This window comes from Mustela putorius, unplaced genomic scaffold (assembly GCF_011764305.1).
Source record: "Mustela putorius furo isolate JIRA1106 unplaced genomic scaffold, ASM1176430v1.1 tig00003853_pilon_pilon_pilon, whole genome shotgun sequence".
Lineage (NCBI taxonomy): Eukaryota > Metazoa > Chordata > Mammalia > Carnivora > Mustelidae > Mustela > Mustela putorius.
Genome location: NW_025422005.1, coordinates 27,150,940 through 27,163,886, shown reverse-complemented (window position 1 = coordinate 27,163,886; position 12,947 = coordinate 27,150,940). Strand labels below are relative to the sequence as shown.

Genomic DNA, 12,947 nt, shown 5'->3' with positions numbered 1-12,947 from the left:
CTGAAAAAGAGAAAGAAAGAAAGACTCAGTGACTGGAGCAAATTCAGAGAGGAAATCAAGAAAATTTTTAGGACATGCTAAGTCTGATGCGTCTATACAATGAGGTGTCTAGTAAGCAGTTAGATGGGTATAAAGTTCAAGGGAGAGGTCCAGGCTAGAGACATGAATGTCCTCGGCATATTAATGGTATTTGAAACTACTGGACTAGAGACTACCCAGACTGCGGTAGGATACAGAAGAACCCTAAGCCCTGGAATACTCCCAATGTTTAGAGATTGGGGAAATGAAGAGGGCGTAGAAGGAGGCAGAAAAGCAGTATCCAGTAAGGTTGAGGAAAACCTGGAGAGAGTGCTACCCAGAAAGAAATGGAAAAATTGAGTGTTTAAGGGCACCTGGGTAGTGCAGTTGGTTAAGTATGCAAATCTTGGTTTCAATTCAGGCTGTGATCTCAAGGTAATGAGATTGAGCCCTGTGTCGGCTACACACTCAGTGCAGAGTCTGCTTGAGATTCTTTCTCCCTCTCTCTCTGCCCCTTCTGCTTAGGCTTTCTCTCTCTCTCTAAAAATTAAAATAAATATTTTTAAAAAGTGTTTCAATAAGTAAGCAACTTAATCAAATGAAGACAAATAAAATGAAAATTTGGGAATTGACGACTGGGTTTAGCAAACTCTGTGTTGACCTTGATAAGAGCAATTTTAGCAAAGTGAGGAAACCAAAACTTCACTGGAGTAAGTTCAAAAAGAATGCCCTGAACATGATCAAGACTTTAGGTCCTAGTGATTAACAGAAAATTGAAAGGAACATGTTAAATTATACAATGTAGATGTAACAGCAAAATCCAGACTGTGATAACTCTAAAAGGACAAACAATCCATAAATAACATGGTGGGGGAAAGGACAGAAAACTTACCAATTAAAAGACACTTGAAAGATATATCAATTACGAATGGATAAAAAAGAGGTGGTATGTGTACACACACACCATTGCAGTGGAGTATTACTCAGACATAAAAAAGAAAGAACTCTAACATTTGCAACAACAACATGGTAGGATCTAGAGAGTATAATGCTATGTGAAACAGGTTAGTTAAAGACAAATGCCGTATTTCACACATACGTGGAATTGAAGAAACATAAAAGAAAAAAAAAAAGAGACCAAAAACCCAGACTACCAAATATAGGAAACAAACTGGTGGTTATTAGACAGGAAGGGGGTGAGGGATGGGTGAAACAGGTGAAGGGGATTAGAAGTACACTTATCATGATGAGCACTGAGTAATGTATAGAATTGTTGAATCACTATAATGTACACATGAAACAAATATAACACTATGTATTATTTATACTGGAATTTAAAAAAGACAATCAATCACAATCAGTGAAACATATTTGGATCCAAACTCAAAAATGAAAAAATAAATAAAAGGCAAATGAAAACAAAAGTATAGCTGAGACAAGCAGGAATTTTAACACTGACTAGATATTTGATATATATTATTATTATTTTGCTGTGATAATGGTACTATGGTTTATTTAAAAAGCCTGTATCTTCTGTAAATAGTAGATATTTATGAATGAAATAGTATTATGAGTAGAATATACTTCAAAAAATACAAAGGATGGGAAATCTTCAGACACAACTGGATGTGGGTTTATGATTGTTGGGTTTGGGTGATGGGTATATGGTAATTTATTACATAATTCTACCTATTTGTATACATCCTCAATTCTCTATAAAATAAGTCTTAAAAAATAGGAAGAAAAGATTTGCCATTTCCTTTGCATATACTTAAAAACTCTTTTTACCATCCCATTGTACAAACAAGGAAATTAAGGTTAAGGAATATTAAATGCACCACCCAAAGTCACAGTTAATTTTTTTTAATTCCTTTTTTTTTTTTTTAAGATTTTATTTATTTATTTGACAGAGAGAGAGAGATCACAAGTAGGCAGAGATGCAGGCAGAAAGAGATGGGGGAAGCAGGCTCCCTGCTGCGCAGAGAGCCCAATGTGGTGCTCAATCCCAGGATCATGACCCGAGCTGAAGGCGGAGCCTTTAACCCACTGAGACACCCAGGCGCCCCACAGTTAACTTTTTTAACAGACTTTTAAAAAATATATTTGCATTGGGGCGCCTGGGTGGCTCAGGGGGTTAAAGCCTCTGCCTTTGGCTCAGGTCATGATCCCAGTGTCCTGGGATCAAGCCCCTTGTTGGGCTCTCTGCTCAGCGGGGAGCCTGCTTCCACCTCTCTCTCTGCCTGCCTCTCTGCCTAGTTGTGATCTCTGTCTGTCAAATAAATAAATAAAATCTTTAAAAATATATATATGTATATATATATATATTTGCACTTATTTAAGAGAGACAGAGAGAGAGAGTGCACATGTGTATATACAACCAGGGGAAGGAGCAGAGGGGGAGCGAGAGAAGAGCATCTTTGAGGCTACCTCTGCACTGAGCACAGAGCCTGACATGGGGCTTGACCTCACGACCCAAGCCAAAACCAAGAGTCTGACGCCCAACTAACTGAGACATCCAGGCACCCCTAGACTTTATTTTTTAAAGCAATTTTAGGTTCACAGCAAAATCAAGCAGATGGTAGATTGTCTATATGCCTCCTGCCCACACATACCCATAGCCTCCCAATCAATATCCCCACACCACAGTGGTAGATTTGTTACAATCACTGAATCTACAGTGACACATCATTATCAAGTCAGTTAATTTAAGAGCCAGGATTTGTCTCTAAAATCAATGCTTTGTATACTACATCACACTGCCAATCTTTCCCCCCATTATTTTGCTGGGTGCTATTTATACAAAATGGCAAAAAAACCAAAAACTTTCATGAATAAGCAATGTAACTACTACTACTACTGTTATTATAAACTACTGTTATTATAAAATCATCAAGTATCCAAAAAATATTTTAATGTAAATTAATGAATACAACAAATTATACACCCAGTGAAACACTTTTCAGTTATTTAACAAATACCTATATTGCCCACTGGATCTGAAGATGTAATTACACAGAAATACAAAGCACTATCTGGAAACTCCACTTCAAATGTTTCTTTCAGTAGCTATAGGAAGTATGGGCTAATATCAACTAACCAACATTAAACTTCAAATATAAAACAATACATATTCAAAGGGTATCTGTGTATATGTTGTTCACTGACCTAACAGTCTAACATGTACTAGTTTTGGGGTTTTTTTTTTTAACATGTACTAGTTTTGAGTCCAAAGCTAAATAACAGCCTGCAGCAAATGTGAATGATGAAAAGCAGTGAATAAATCAACTACAGCTTATACTATAGCCTATTATGAAAATAACGGATTTTCACTGGGAACTTCTGCTTCAATATTCATGGAATGCATCTCAATTCCACTTCTAGGAATTTATCCTAAAGCAATCACTGGACCACTATACAAACGTACATACTAGGATACTTACAAAAGTTTTATTTATTTATTTACTCATTTATTTTTAAAAAGATTTTATTTATTTGACAGAGAGAGCTCACAAGTAGGCAGAGAGGTTGGGCAGAGAGAGAGAGGGGGAAGCAGGTTTCTTGCTGAGCAGAGAGCCGGATGGGGGCTCCATCCCAGGACCCTGGGATCATGACCTGAGCCAAAGGCAGAGGCTTTAACCCACTGAGCCACCCAGGTCTCCCCAGAGTTTTATTTATAATGAAAAGCAAAAAAGAAAGAAGCCTAAACCACCATCAATTAGATTGGTTAAATACGTACTGAGTAAAGATTATCATACTGCTGTAAAAATGTAAGCATTATTATGGAAAAAATATCTAAGATACATTACTGAGTAGAAAATACAAGTTAAAAAATTAATATGATGGATGGATGTCTGGGAAGATATACAAGAAAAAATTAGCAATGGTTTTATCCAGATGATGGGATATTATTTTTTTTTTTTTGAAGATTTATTCATTTGAGAGAGAAAGAGCACAAAGGGAAGGGCAGAGGGAGAGAAAGTCACAAGCAGGCTCCACTGAGCAAGGAGCCCACTGTGGGGTACCATCTCTCACAATCTTGAAATCATGACCCGAGCTGAATCCAAGAGTCAGAGGCTCAACCCACTGTGCCTCCCAGGTGCCCCTTCACTTTCTATTTTAGACTTTCCTATACTGTTTGCATTTTAAAAATAAACAAGTATTTTTATACCCAAGAAAAAATTTGATATGTTTTGGAAAAATATATTGGGTTGGTGTCAAAATTTGACATAATAAAATGCCTGTTTACTACATAAACCCACAAGGCTAAGCATTAAACATTAGCATGAGATTTTAGTAACCTCCCACCTAGTTCTACCTATTCACTCAATGAATCTGTACAAACAGGGCACATATTACCATATTACATTTATTTTTTGATTAATTTATTTGAGAGAGTGAGAGAGAGCATGAGAGGGGATAAGGTCAGAGGGAGAACCATACCACCTGCAGAGCTGGGAGCCCATGTGGGACTCCATCCTAGGACTCGGGGATCACTACCCAAGCCTAAGGCAGTCGCTTAGCCAACTGAGCCTCACCGGCGCCCCTACCATATTACATTTAGTATTTCACTATAGCTAAATAATCACTTCTAGAAATTCAGCCTGCTAAGGGTAAAATTTCTCAGATGGCAGTACTGAGGAACAATTGCTAAAAAGGCATTTTGCCCCTTGAAAACAAGACAGCACATTACCCAAGTAGGTCCTGCACTACGGAAATGCCTTGAGATTATTTCATAATTAAAGGTTGGGTAGCTTCTGAAAAACAGTGATCAGCCAAGCAAAAATTTTAGAAAATTTTTGAGTAACTTTAGAGGAATGCCACTCTTATGTTAAATATATAGATAGAAATCAAGTCTTAATTTAGAAACCAGAAGTTTCTTTTAAAAAAAGAAAAAATTACTTCATTGCTAAAGTATAACCCATTTTTCAATCTATTCTTTAAACTTTTTTAAAAATTCAGATACACTAATGAACTTCTTTTGTCAGATGATTTAGAAATCCGTTAAAATATCAAGTATTGGTAATCACTTAAAAATAGTACTATGTATATAAGCCAACAACTGAGAACATTTTCTTGCAAAATTTCTTCCACAAATGAAAAACATAAAAATATCCCATATTTATATTCTATAGATACCTTCTGATTTCTTGAGAACTTGACAACTTAGAAACAATATAGGAAAAAAACTGGCTGATGTCAAAATAAAGAATTCTTCCAAATTATTTCACTATTATTTCAGAATAATGTAAATAAATTTTATTGTAATCAAAGGACAAAAAGCCCACATTAAGAGAAAACATCAGTTGTATGACATGGTTTTGCTAAATCTCAATAGTCTTTTTTTTTTTTTTAAAGCAATGGGTAGCCAAAGAAAGTTATTAATATTAACACAGATAATGGCAGAAAACTACAGAAACTCCAAATACAGAAAGGCTGTTCATGTATCTTAACAGCATTACCATTATGGTTGAAAAACCACACAATATTCTTTCTCACATCTGTTTTGTTAATGAGCCAAGAATGGGGGTCTGTTGGGTATCCTAGACAACTGAATTAGAAGTAGGAATGTCTGGTGAGTGCTGTTTATCCCAACAAACTGAGACTACATAGGTTTAGAAGGATATTATTCTAAAATAAACGATATTTTTAGTTTTATCTTCCCCCAAAATGAACTATCACCTTACCTTATTCTCCCATCTATCAAAAAGAAACCTTGTAAATTATTTTAGATCCCAATTTTAAGTATTATAAGAGAAAATGTTTTGTTAGATTAACAAAATATTTACTTCATCTTTCAGACAGACCCTCAGATATCTGAAGACTATAAGAACCTGTGTGAAAAAAGATGGCTATAAAATGAAAAAAGCAGTCTTCAACCAGAATACAATAGTTTATGACAGCAAGAATTCTAAACTATAGTTTTTCCATATACAACAGAGAACTCTTCCAGGAAATGTCCCCTTTACAGGGCCCCAGGCCTCTTCGCATGCTATCAGCCCTCACTTATAGAAAGAACCAAACAAACACAGTATTCCCACTGGAAAACATAAATGAATATAAGCTAAATCTAAATTCACAACTTAGTACATAAAATTCTCCAAAAGAGCAAAAGGGAGCAGCATCTTGAAATAATTTCATTTATTCTAACAGCTTTCCTAAATTACTTAATTCCTTAATTTTTTAAAAATAGATATTTGTTTGAAATCTGGCTTAGAGATTTAAAGAGTGATCAGGGTAATGGAATCATGGATAAAGTTTAAAAGTTTCCATCAATGTTAATCAAATTACATTTGAGAGCTACCTACATATTCTTTTTTTTTTTTTTTTAAAGATTTTATTTATTTATTTGTAAGAGAGAGAGAGTGAGAGCGAGCACAGGCAGACAGAGTGGAAGGAAGAGTCAGAGGGAGAAGCAGGCTCCCTGCGGAGCAAGGAGCCCGATGTGGGACTCGATCCCAGGACGCTGGGATCATGACCTGAGCCGAAGGCAGCTGCTTAACCAACTGAGCCACCCAGGCGTCCCGAGAGCTACCTACATATTCTTTTTCTCCTTTAAGTCTTTGTTTAGAACAACAAAGTTGTTTCTTGCCTCCTTTTCAATTTTCCCTCAGGAGAAAAAAAAAATTAATCCAATTCTAAAACAAAAATCAAAATAATTTTGCATATTTTTAAGACCCACTGCCGGTCAAGAGCAGCAAATAGTAGAGAAAAAGTAATGATGGCCACTTAAGAACAGTACAAGTTAAAATTTTAGTGGCAACCAAGCAGAAAAACCTTTTGCATGTTCAAAATTCATGCCCTCCAGACAGAGCAGCATTTTGACAATTTTTCTTCAAGACAAAAATCTAAAAGCAAGAAAATATACCCCAACGTGATTAAAAAAAGATTATTTTTTAAAAGATTTTATTTATTTATTTGATAGAGACACAGCAAGAGAGGGAACACAAGCAGACGCAGTAGGAGAGGGGGAATCAAGCCTCCCGCCAAGCAGGGAACCCCAAGCGGGGCTTGATCCCAGGACTCTGGGATCATGACCTGAGCTAAAGGCAGACGCTTAAACACTGAGCCACTCAGGCACCCCATAATGATTACTTTAAATACTAAACTGAGACCCTAATGGCATTATATATTTTAGTATTTTGAATCCACAACTTTTACTCATATTCAAACCTAGTTTCCATACACATAACTTTTGTTCTTTGGAATTTATTCTCAAATGATTTTTCCAGATTATTTATTATTATTAATATTATTATTTTTAAGTAAGTTCCATGTGTGGTGCCCAATGTGGGGCTTGAACTCATGACCCTGAGACTAACACCTGAGCTGAGAGCAAGACTTAGACACTTGGAGTGAGCCACCCAGGCGACCCTTGATTTTATTATTAGAAAAATGCAGAGCCTTAAAATCACTTTGCAGATCCAAACATGAACCTAAAAGTATCACTAAGAGGGCACCTGGGTGGCTCAGTAGGTTAATCCTCTGCCTTTGGCTCAGGTCATGGTCTCAGGGTCCTAGGATGGAGCCCCACATTGGGCTCTCTGCTCAGCAGGAAGCTTGCTTCCCCCTCTCTCTCTGGCCTGCCTCTCTGCCTACTTGTGATCTCTCTCTGTCAAATAAGTGAGTAAAATCTTAAAAAAAAAAAAAAAAAAAGTATCACTAAGAAACATGGTCTATTCACTCCTGCAAAACTGTATACAACTACCCAAACATATCAAATCACTTTGCATATCATTAAAGTAACAGTAAACGTTTTTCTTCCATTGGTAGGTGATGACAATTTCTTCTGCCCTCAACAATAGTCTGACTTCACCTAAAAATACATACTAGAGTAGTAAGGTTCTAAAACATTACTACTCAGGAGAACTTGATATCTTGATGAAAATTTCTGCTGCTTCTATTCACACTTATTTAGAATTAAAATACACTTTCAGTCCAAATATAACTAAACTATTAAAAAAAATGGGGTTTCATCAGAAGTTCTCCCAACTGGGGCACCGGGTGGCTCAGTTGATTAAGTGTCTGCCTTTGGCTCCAGTCAAGATCCCAGGGTCCTGGGTTCAAGTCCCATGTTGGGCTCCCTACTTGGCAGGGAGCCTGCTTTTCCCTCTCCCACTCCCCCTGCTTGTTTTCCCTCTTTCACTGTGTCTCTGTCAAATAAATAAATAAATAAAATCTTAAACAACAACAACAACAACAACAACAAAAAAAAACTGTGCCAGCTTCTCTGGTTAAATCAAAGTTCACAAAGTTCTAAATCAGTACAATGTACAAGACACCTTAAAAAATAACTTAAAATATTACATGCAAAAAAAAGACATAATAACTTTTAGTGAGGAATGATTCACCAAGAAACAATTATATGGCATTTGTATTCTAACTCCAAGTCCTCCAATATAAATAAAGTTTTCTATGTATCTTCCTAACAACTAAAATTTAAAATATCCTTTCATAAGGTAATACCTAAGAATCTCCACACACACACACACATAAACCTTAGAACAAAATTGGTGCAAAGATCCAACACTGACTCAACAAACTAACAGAGAACACTTATGTCTAAAAAAATGTTTTTAGGAAATCTTCACACCCAAGGTGGGGCTCAAACTCACAAATGAAATCAAGTGTCCTGGCCTCTATGGACTGAGACATCAAGGTGCACCCATGTCTAAAATATTTTAAACCAAAGTATGTACCTGACAAATTCCCTTTTTAGTTTTATTTTTAAGTAATCTCCACATCCAGTGTGGGGCTTGAACTCAAAACCCTGAGAGCAACAGTCTCACTCTCCACTGAGCCAAGCAGGTGCCCTGATATCTGTCAAATTCTTCACTTAAAACTCAGTTGCATGTTTTGCCCAAATATGCTTTCAATTTCATATGCAGCGTAACAACTGTATGTAAGCCTAAGGAAGAATGAAAATTCTGTTTTTGATGATGACAATTTTGAGCCATATTATACTTTATCTTCATTATTACATTACAGTTAATCATGTATAAACTACACTGAAGAGCAACCTTTGAATTTCAAGATATCTAAGCATGTGGTTGATATTATCTCATTCTACCTCCCCAGATATGAAAATAGTTAAATGGGTATATATTTCAGCAATGGCATAAGCAAAAACAAGATGTAAAACTTATCTATAGCTCAAGAATTCACAGAAGCATTTACTGAATCATACTTGGGTAGTTGGACCAGTGGGCTAGGTGACTGGATTTCAGAAATATTTTCTAAGACGTTGTCCACACACTGGGGCATAATTGCATACAAAAAGCCCAAAAGAGAAAAAGACTAAAAAAAAACTTGAAAACCCTCAAAACTATCTTTAAAACTCAGGGTGATTAATACATTTTTTAACTTTCATGTTTTCTTTTGCAGGCTTGACACCAGGACAGTTACATAAAAGTCATCTATAGCCCTAGACCATCATATTCTAAACAGTATGATACAAAATTAAAAAACAAAGGCAGGGCAGTTTCAGAAATATATAAATCAATGATAAACAAATGAAAGCCTAAAACTTCACAATTAATAGATTTTTTAAAAATATGAAGATTAAAAAAAATGAAGCATACAAAAAAGAATCAGGAAAAAGAATCAGAGAAAATTTCACATACTAAAAGTTGCAATAATCACCTCTCCCCATCCTACCTCTACAAATTTGTTCTTGTCAGCATTTCCTGACATTTATACTTTTTAAATTTTTTTTAAGATTTCATTTATTTGACAGAAAGACAAGGAGAGAGGGAACACTAGCAGGGAGAGTGGGAGAGGAAGAAGCAGACTCCCCGCTGAGCAGGGTGCCTGATGCTGGTCTTGTTCCCAGGACCCTGGGATCATGACCTGAGCCAAAGGCAGATGCTTAACGACTGAGCCACTGAGGCAATCGACAATTATACTTCTTAACCTAATCAACAGATCCTTTATTATCGTTAGGTCACTGGTTTCCTTTATTATTTAAGTTTTTCTTAAATTCAAGTACCTCCCAAACTGGCAAAAATAGATGTGAAATTCAAGAATTTGTGATCCCATCAGTAACAAGCCATCCCCCACCCCCAATGTTTTGAAAATTAACTTATAAACGTGTTACCATCTGGATGAAGCACACACCATCAAACTTAACATATTAAGTATGACCCTTTGGAAAGCAAACCATTATGTAACACCTACTTTATGTCTCTCTATCAATTACTTCAGAATCATAAAGAATGGTAATTCTTTTTCAAGTTAAGCACTGCCCATGTTGCAATTTTTCTCAAGACTGCCGTTTTCCGAAGGAGAGAAAGCAGTTTTTTTTTTTAAATCCCCAATTTCCAAGAATATAATAACCGCTTCTCTAGGGTATAGGGAATGAAAAAATATATATTGTCAGCAATCTTAAGATCCACCTCCTCACGTAAGCAGTAATTCGGACCAATATGACATTTTCGAAATCCTAGGCAACTATATACAATACTGCCGCAAACATCAGAAGAGAACTCGGAGATGGAGGAAATGCCATCTTGCATTTGACGTTGCGCTTACACCTATCTCAAACTTAATTCTCACCGTTATCTTCATGTCGCTTCACAACTACCTTAAGAGGTAAGAGAGCCGACCGCCCAGCGCCTCCTTGGGACACACAACCCGGTTAAAGGACGCGCACACCGTTACACCTTCAATCGGAATAACAAAACAGACGACAAACCCTTCTAGACTCGAGAAAATAGAGTAATGTCGTCTGGAGAACCCCAAACTTCAATCCTTTAAGCACTGTCCCCTCCCCACAGTTTTGCCTACTCTGGCCCCGGGGAACTGCGGCGGGGCTGCGGGGAGGCGGAGGAGGGACGGGCGGGGGGCGGGAGGAGGAGCCGCCCGGACCGCGCTCAACTCGCGCACCTGGGTTGGGGCGGAGGGAGAGACTATGCTCTGGGGCACCCCCCCCGCCACGCCGGGCCAAGCACCTCGGACTTGCTCACCTGCGGAGCCGATTTCCATTCATGGAGCTGGGGGGAGTGCTTCGAACGAGAAGAGCGCCCACCTCTGGGGGCAAGGAGGCAGCGCAGGGGGCGACGCGGCGCGACAGGCACCCTCACTCGGCCCCAAGACGAGGTGGCGATGGCTTCTCCTCAGCAACCGCACTCCGAAAGATCCCGTCGGGAAGAGCCGCCGTGGGGAGGGAGCACGCGACTATGCGAGAGGAAGGGGAAGCGTGAGACGAGAAAGAGCCCGTGCGGAACTTAGCGTCGCCGCGACCGCTTACGCTCCCACTGCCCCTCCACGACTGCGGCGCTGCCGCCGACCTCCCCGGGGGCCGCCCCCGGAAGCCCGCTGGCGTCAGTTCCGCTGCCCGGGCTCGCCAGACGTCCAGGCCTCGCCTCTCCGCTCCTCCGCCCCAAGCCCAGTGGGCGCGACGTCGGTGCGGGCGCAGCCGGCGCGGAAGACGCGGGGGAGGTGCCGGGGAGCGGAGCCTGGGCGGAGCCAGGGGCACGCGCGGTGGGCGGGCCCTCCCACCGTCTGCCGCAGGGCCGTGTCAGCCGGAGACAACCCGGAGGAGCTGGACTCAGCACCATCCCACCGTGGGGCGGTGCCTGCCGGAGGCAACGTCGCAGAGGGCGGTGCAGCTTACCTGGGGAGGAGCGTGCGTGGAGCGTGGCGGGTCCGTGGTGCAAGGCTGGGACCCGCAGCGGAGTGACGGGGACGAGCACGTCTGGGGAAGAGCCACCCTCCTTACGGAGCCCTCCCGCCCCGCCCAGGTTGGGCGGCACCTCGCGCCGCCTCCTCTGTAAGCGGTCAAGTGACCACCGCAATTGATCACTCCAAGTCTGTTGCTTTGACAACCGTGGGCGGGTGCGAGGGTTGTACAATTTAGCTTGGGGAAGAGTATTAAGAAACGAGCCATTAGACGCGCCCGGTGGTTCAGTGGGTTAAGCCTCTGCCTTTGGTCACGATCTCAGGGTTCCGAAATCGAGACCCACATGGGGCTCTCTGCTCAGCAGGGAGTCTGCATCCCCCCCCCTCCCCCGCCGCCACCTTGTGATTTCTCTCTCGCAAACAAAATAATTAAAAAAAAAAAAAAAGAAAAAAAAGAAAAAGAAACGAGACATTACACAAACTTCACTTCGGGTAATTTCCTTGTTTAAAACGCTTTAATAGCGTGTCACACTGAGATCAAACTCTTTGCAGAGCCAAAACGCACCGCGTAAACGGACCCTTCATTTCTCAAGCAAGACTTTCCCTATCACTATACTACAGCTATATTAGTCTGCTTCTAATTCCCACTACCGCCAAAACGCATTCCTTTCCGACTTGGCTCCCCTCTGCTCTTGGTTCTCTTGGCAAGGAACAGAACCTCTCCTTTCCCTCCATTCTCACCCTCTCTTCTTCCCTCCCCTGTCCACTTCTTTCTGTATCTCAGCCTGATTTATCTGAGAGGTCTTTTCCGGACTACTTATCTACGGTGGAGGCCCGTTTTTCTGTTACAGCATTCCCCTAATAATCCTCCCCATCTGTAATTTGTTTCACTTAAACAAGTTTGTGTGCCCCCTCCTGCACTAGCTTGTAAATTTTATAAGCTTACCATGGCCAGCACACTCACTAGGAAATAGCAGGTCCTTAATATGTCGCTTTAATGAAAAAGTGATACTATTCAGACTGAAGATTCATGATTTTTGCCCAAGTCCCTAAATATCAGTAACGTTATTCAAACTTTTAAAAAATCGAAGTATTTCATTTTTTAAAGTTTGGGATAAAAAGAAAATGTATCCTATCTTCAGTTCCCCCCAATCATTGTGGGGCTTTCGATCAGTCACTTGAGCCTCTTATCTGAGAAATGGAGAGACTAACATCTTACATAACTGTTGTTAAGTTAGGGAATGTACATAAACCAGAATCCTCTGTAACTAAATGTTAGTGAATAAAGCTTACTATCATTAACATTTTAAAAC

General features: G+C 39.8%; 1 protein-coding gene across 5 annotated transcripts in view; it reads right to left on the bottom strand.

Moving 5' to 3' along the window:
* Nucleotides 1-11,755, bottom strand: part of AGO3 (argonaute RISC catalytic component 3) — a 128,947-nt gene extending 117,192 nt beyond the window's left edge. For 2 of the 5 annotated variants that reach the window (XM_045064193.1, XM_045064194.1), the window contains exon 1: nt 10,980-11,321. In XM_045064193.1, the coding sequence (XP_044920128.1) occupies nt 10,980-10,998 (19 nt within the window). In that variant the 5' untranslated portion in view covers nt 10,999-11,321. Of the gene's footprint in view, nt 1-10,979; nt 11,323-11,629 lie in introns of those variants that run through there. The other 3 variants (XM_004740797.3, XM_045064192.1, XM_045064190.1) reach the window with 3 other exon arrangements.
* Nucleotides 11,756-12,947: the final 1,192 nt, after the last annotated feature.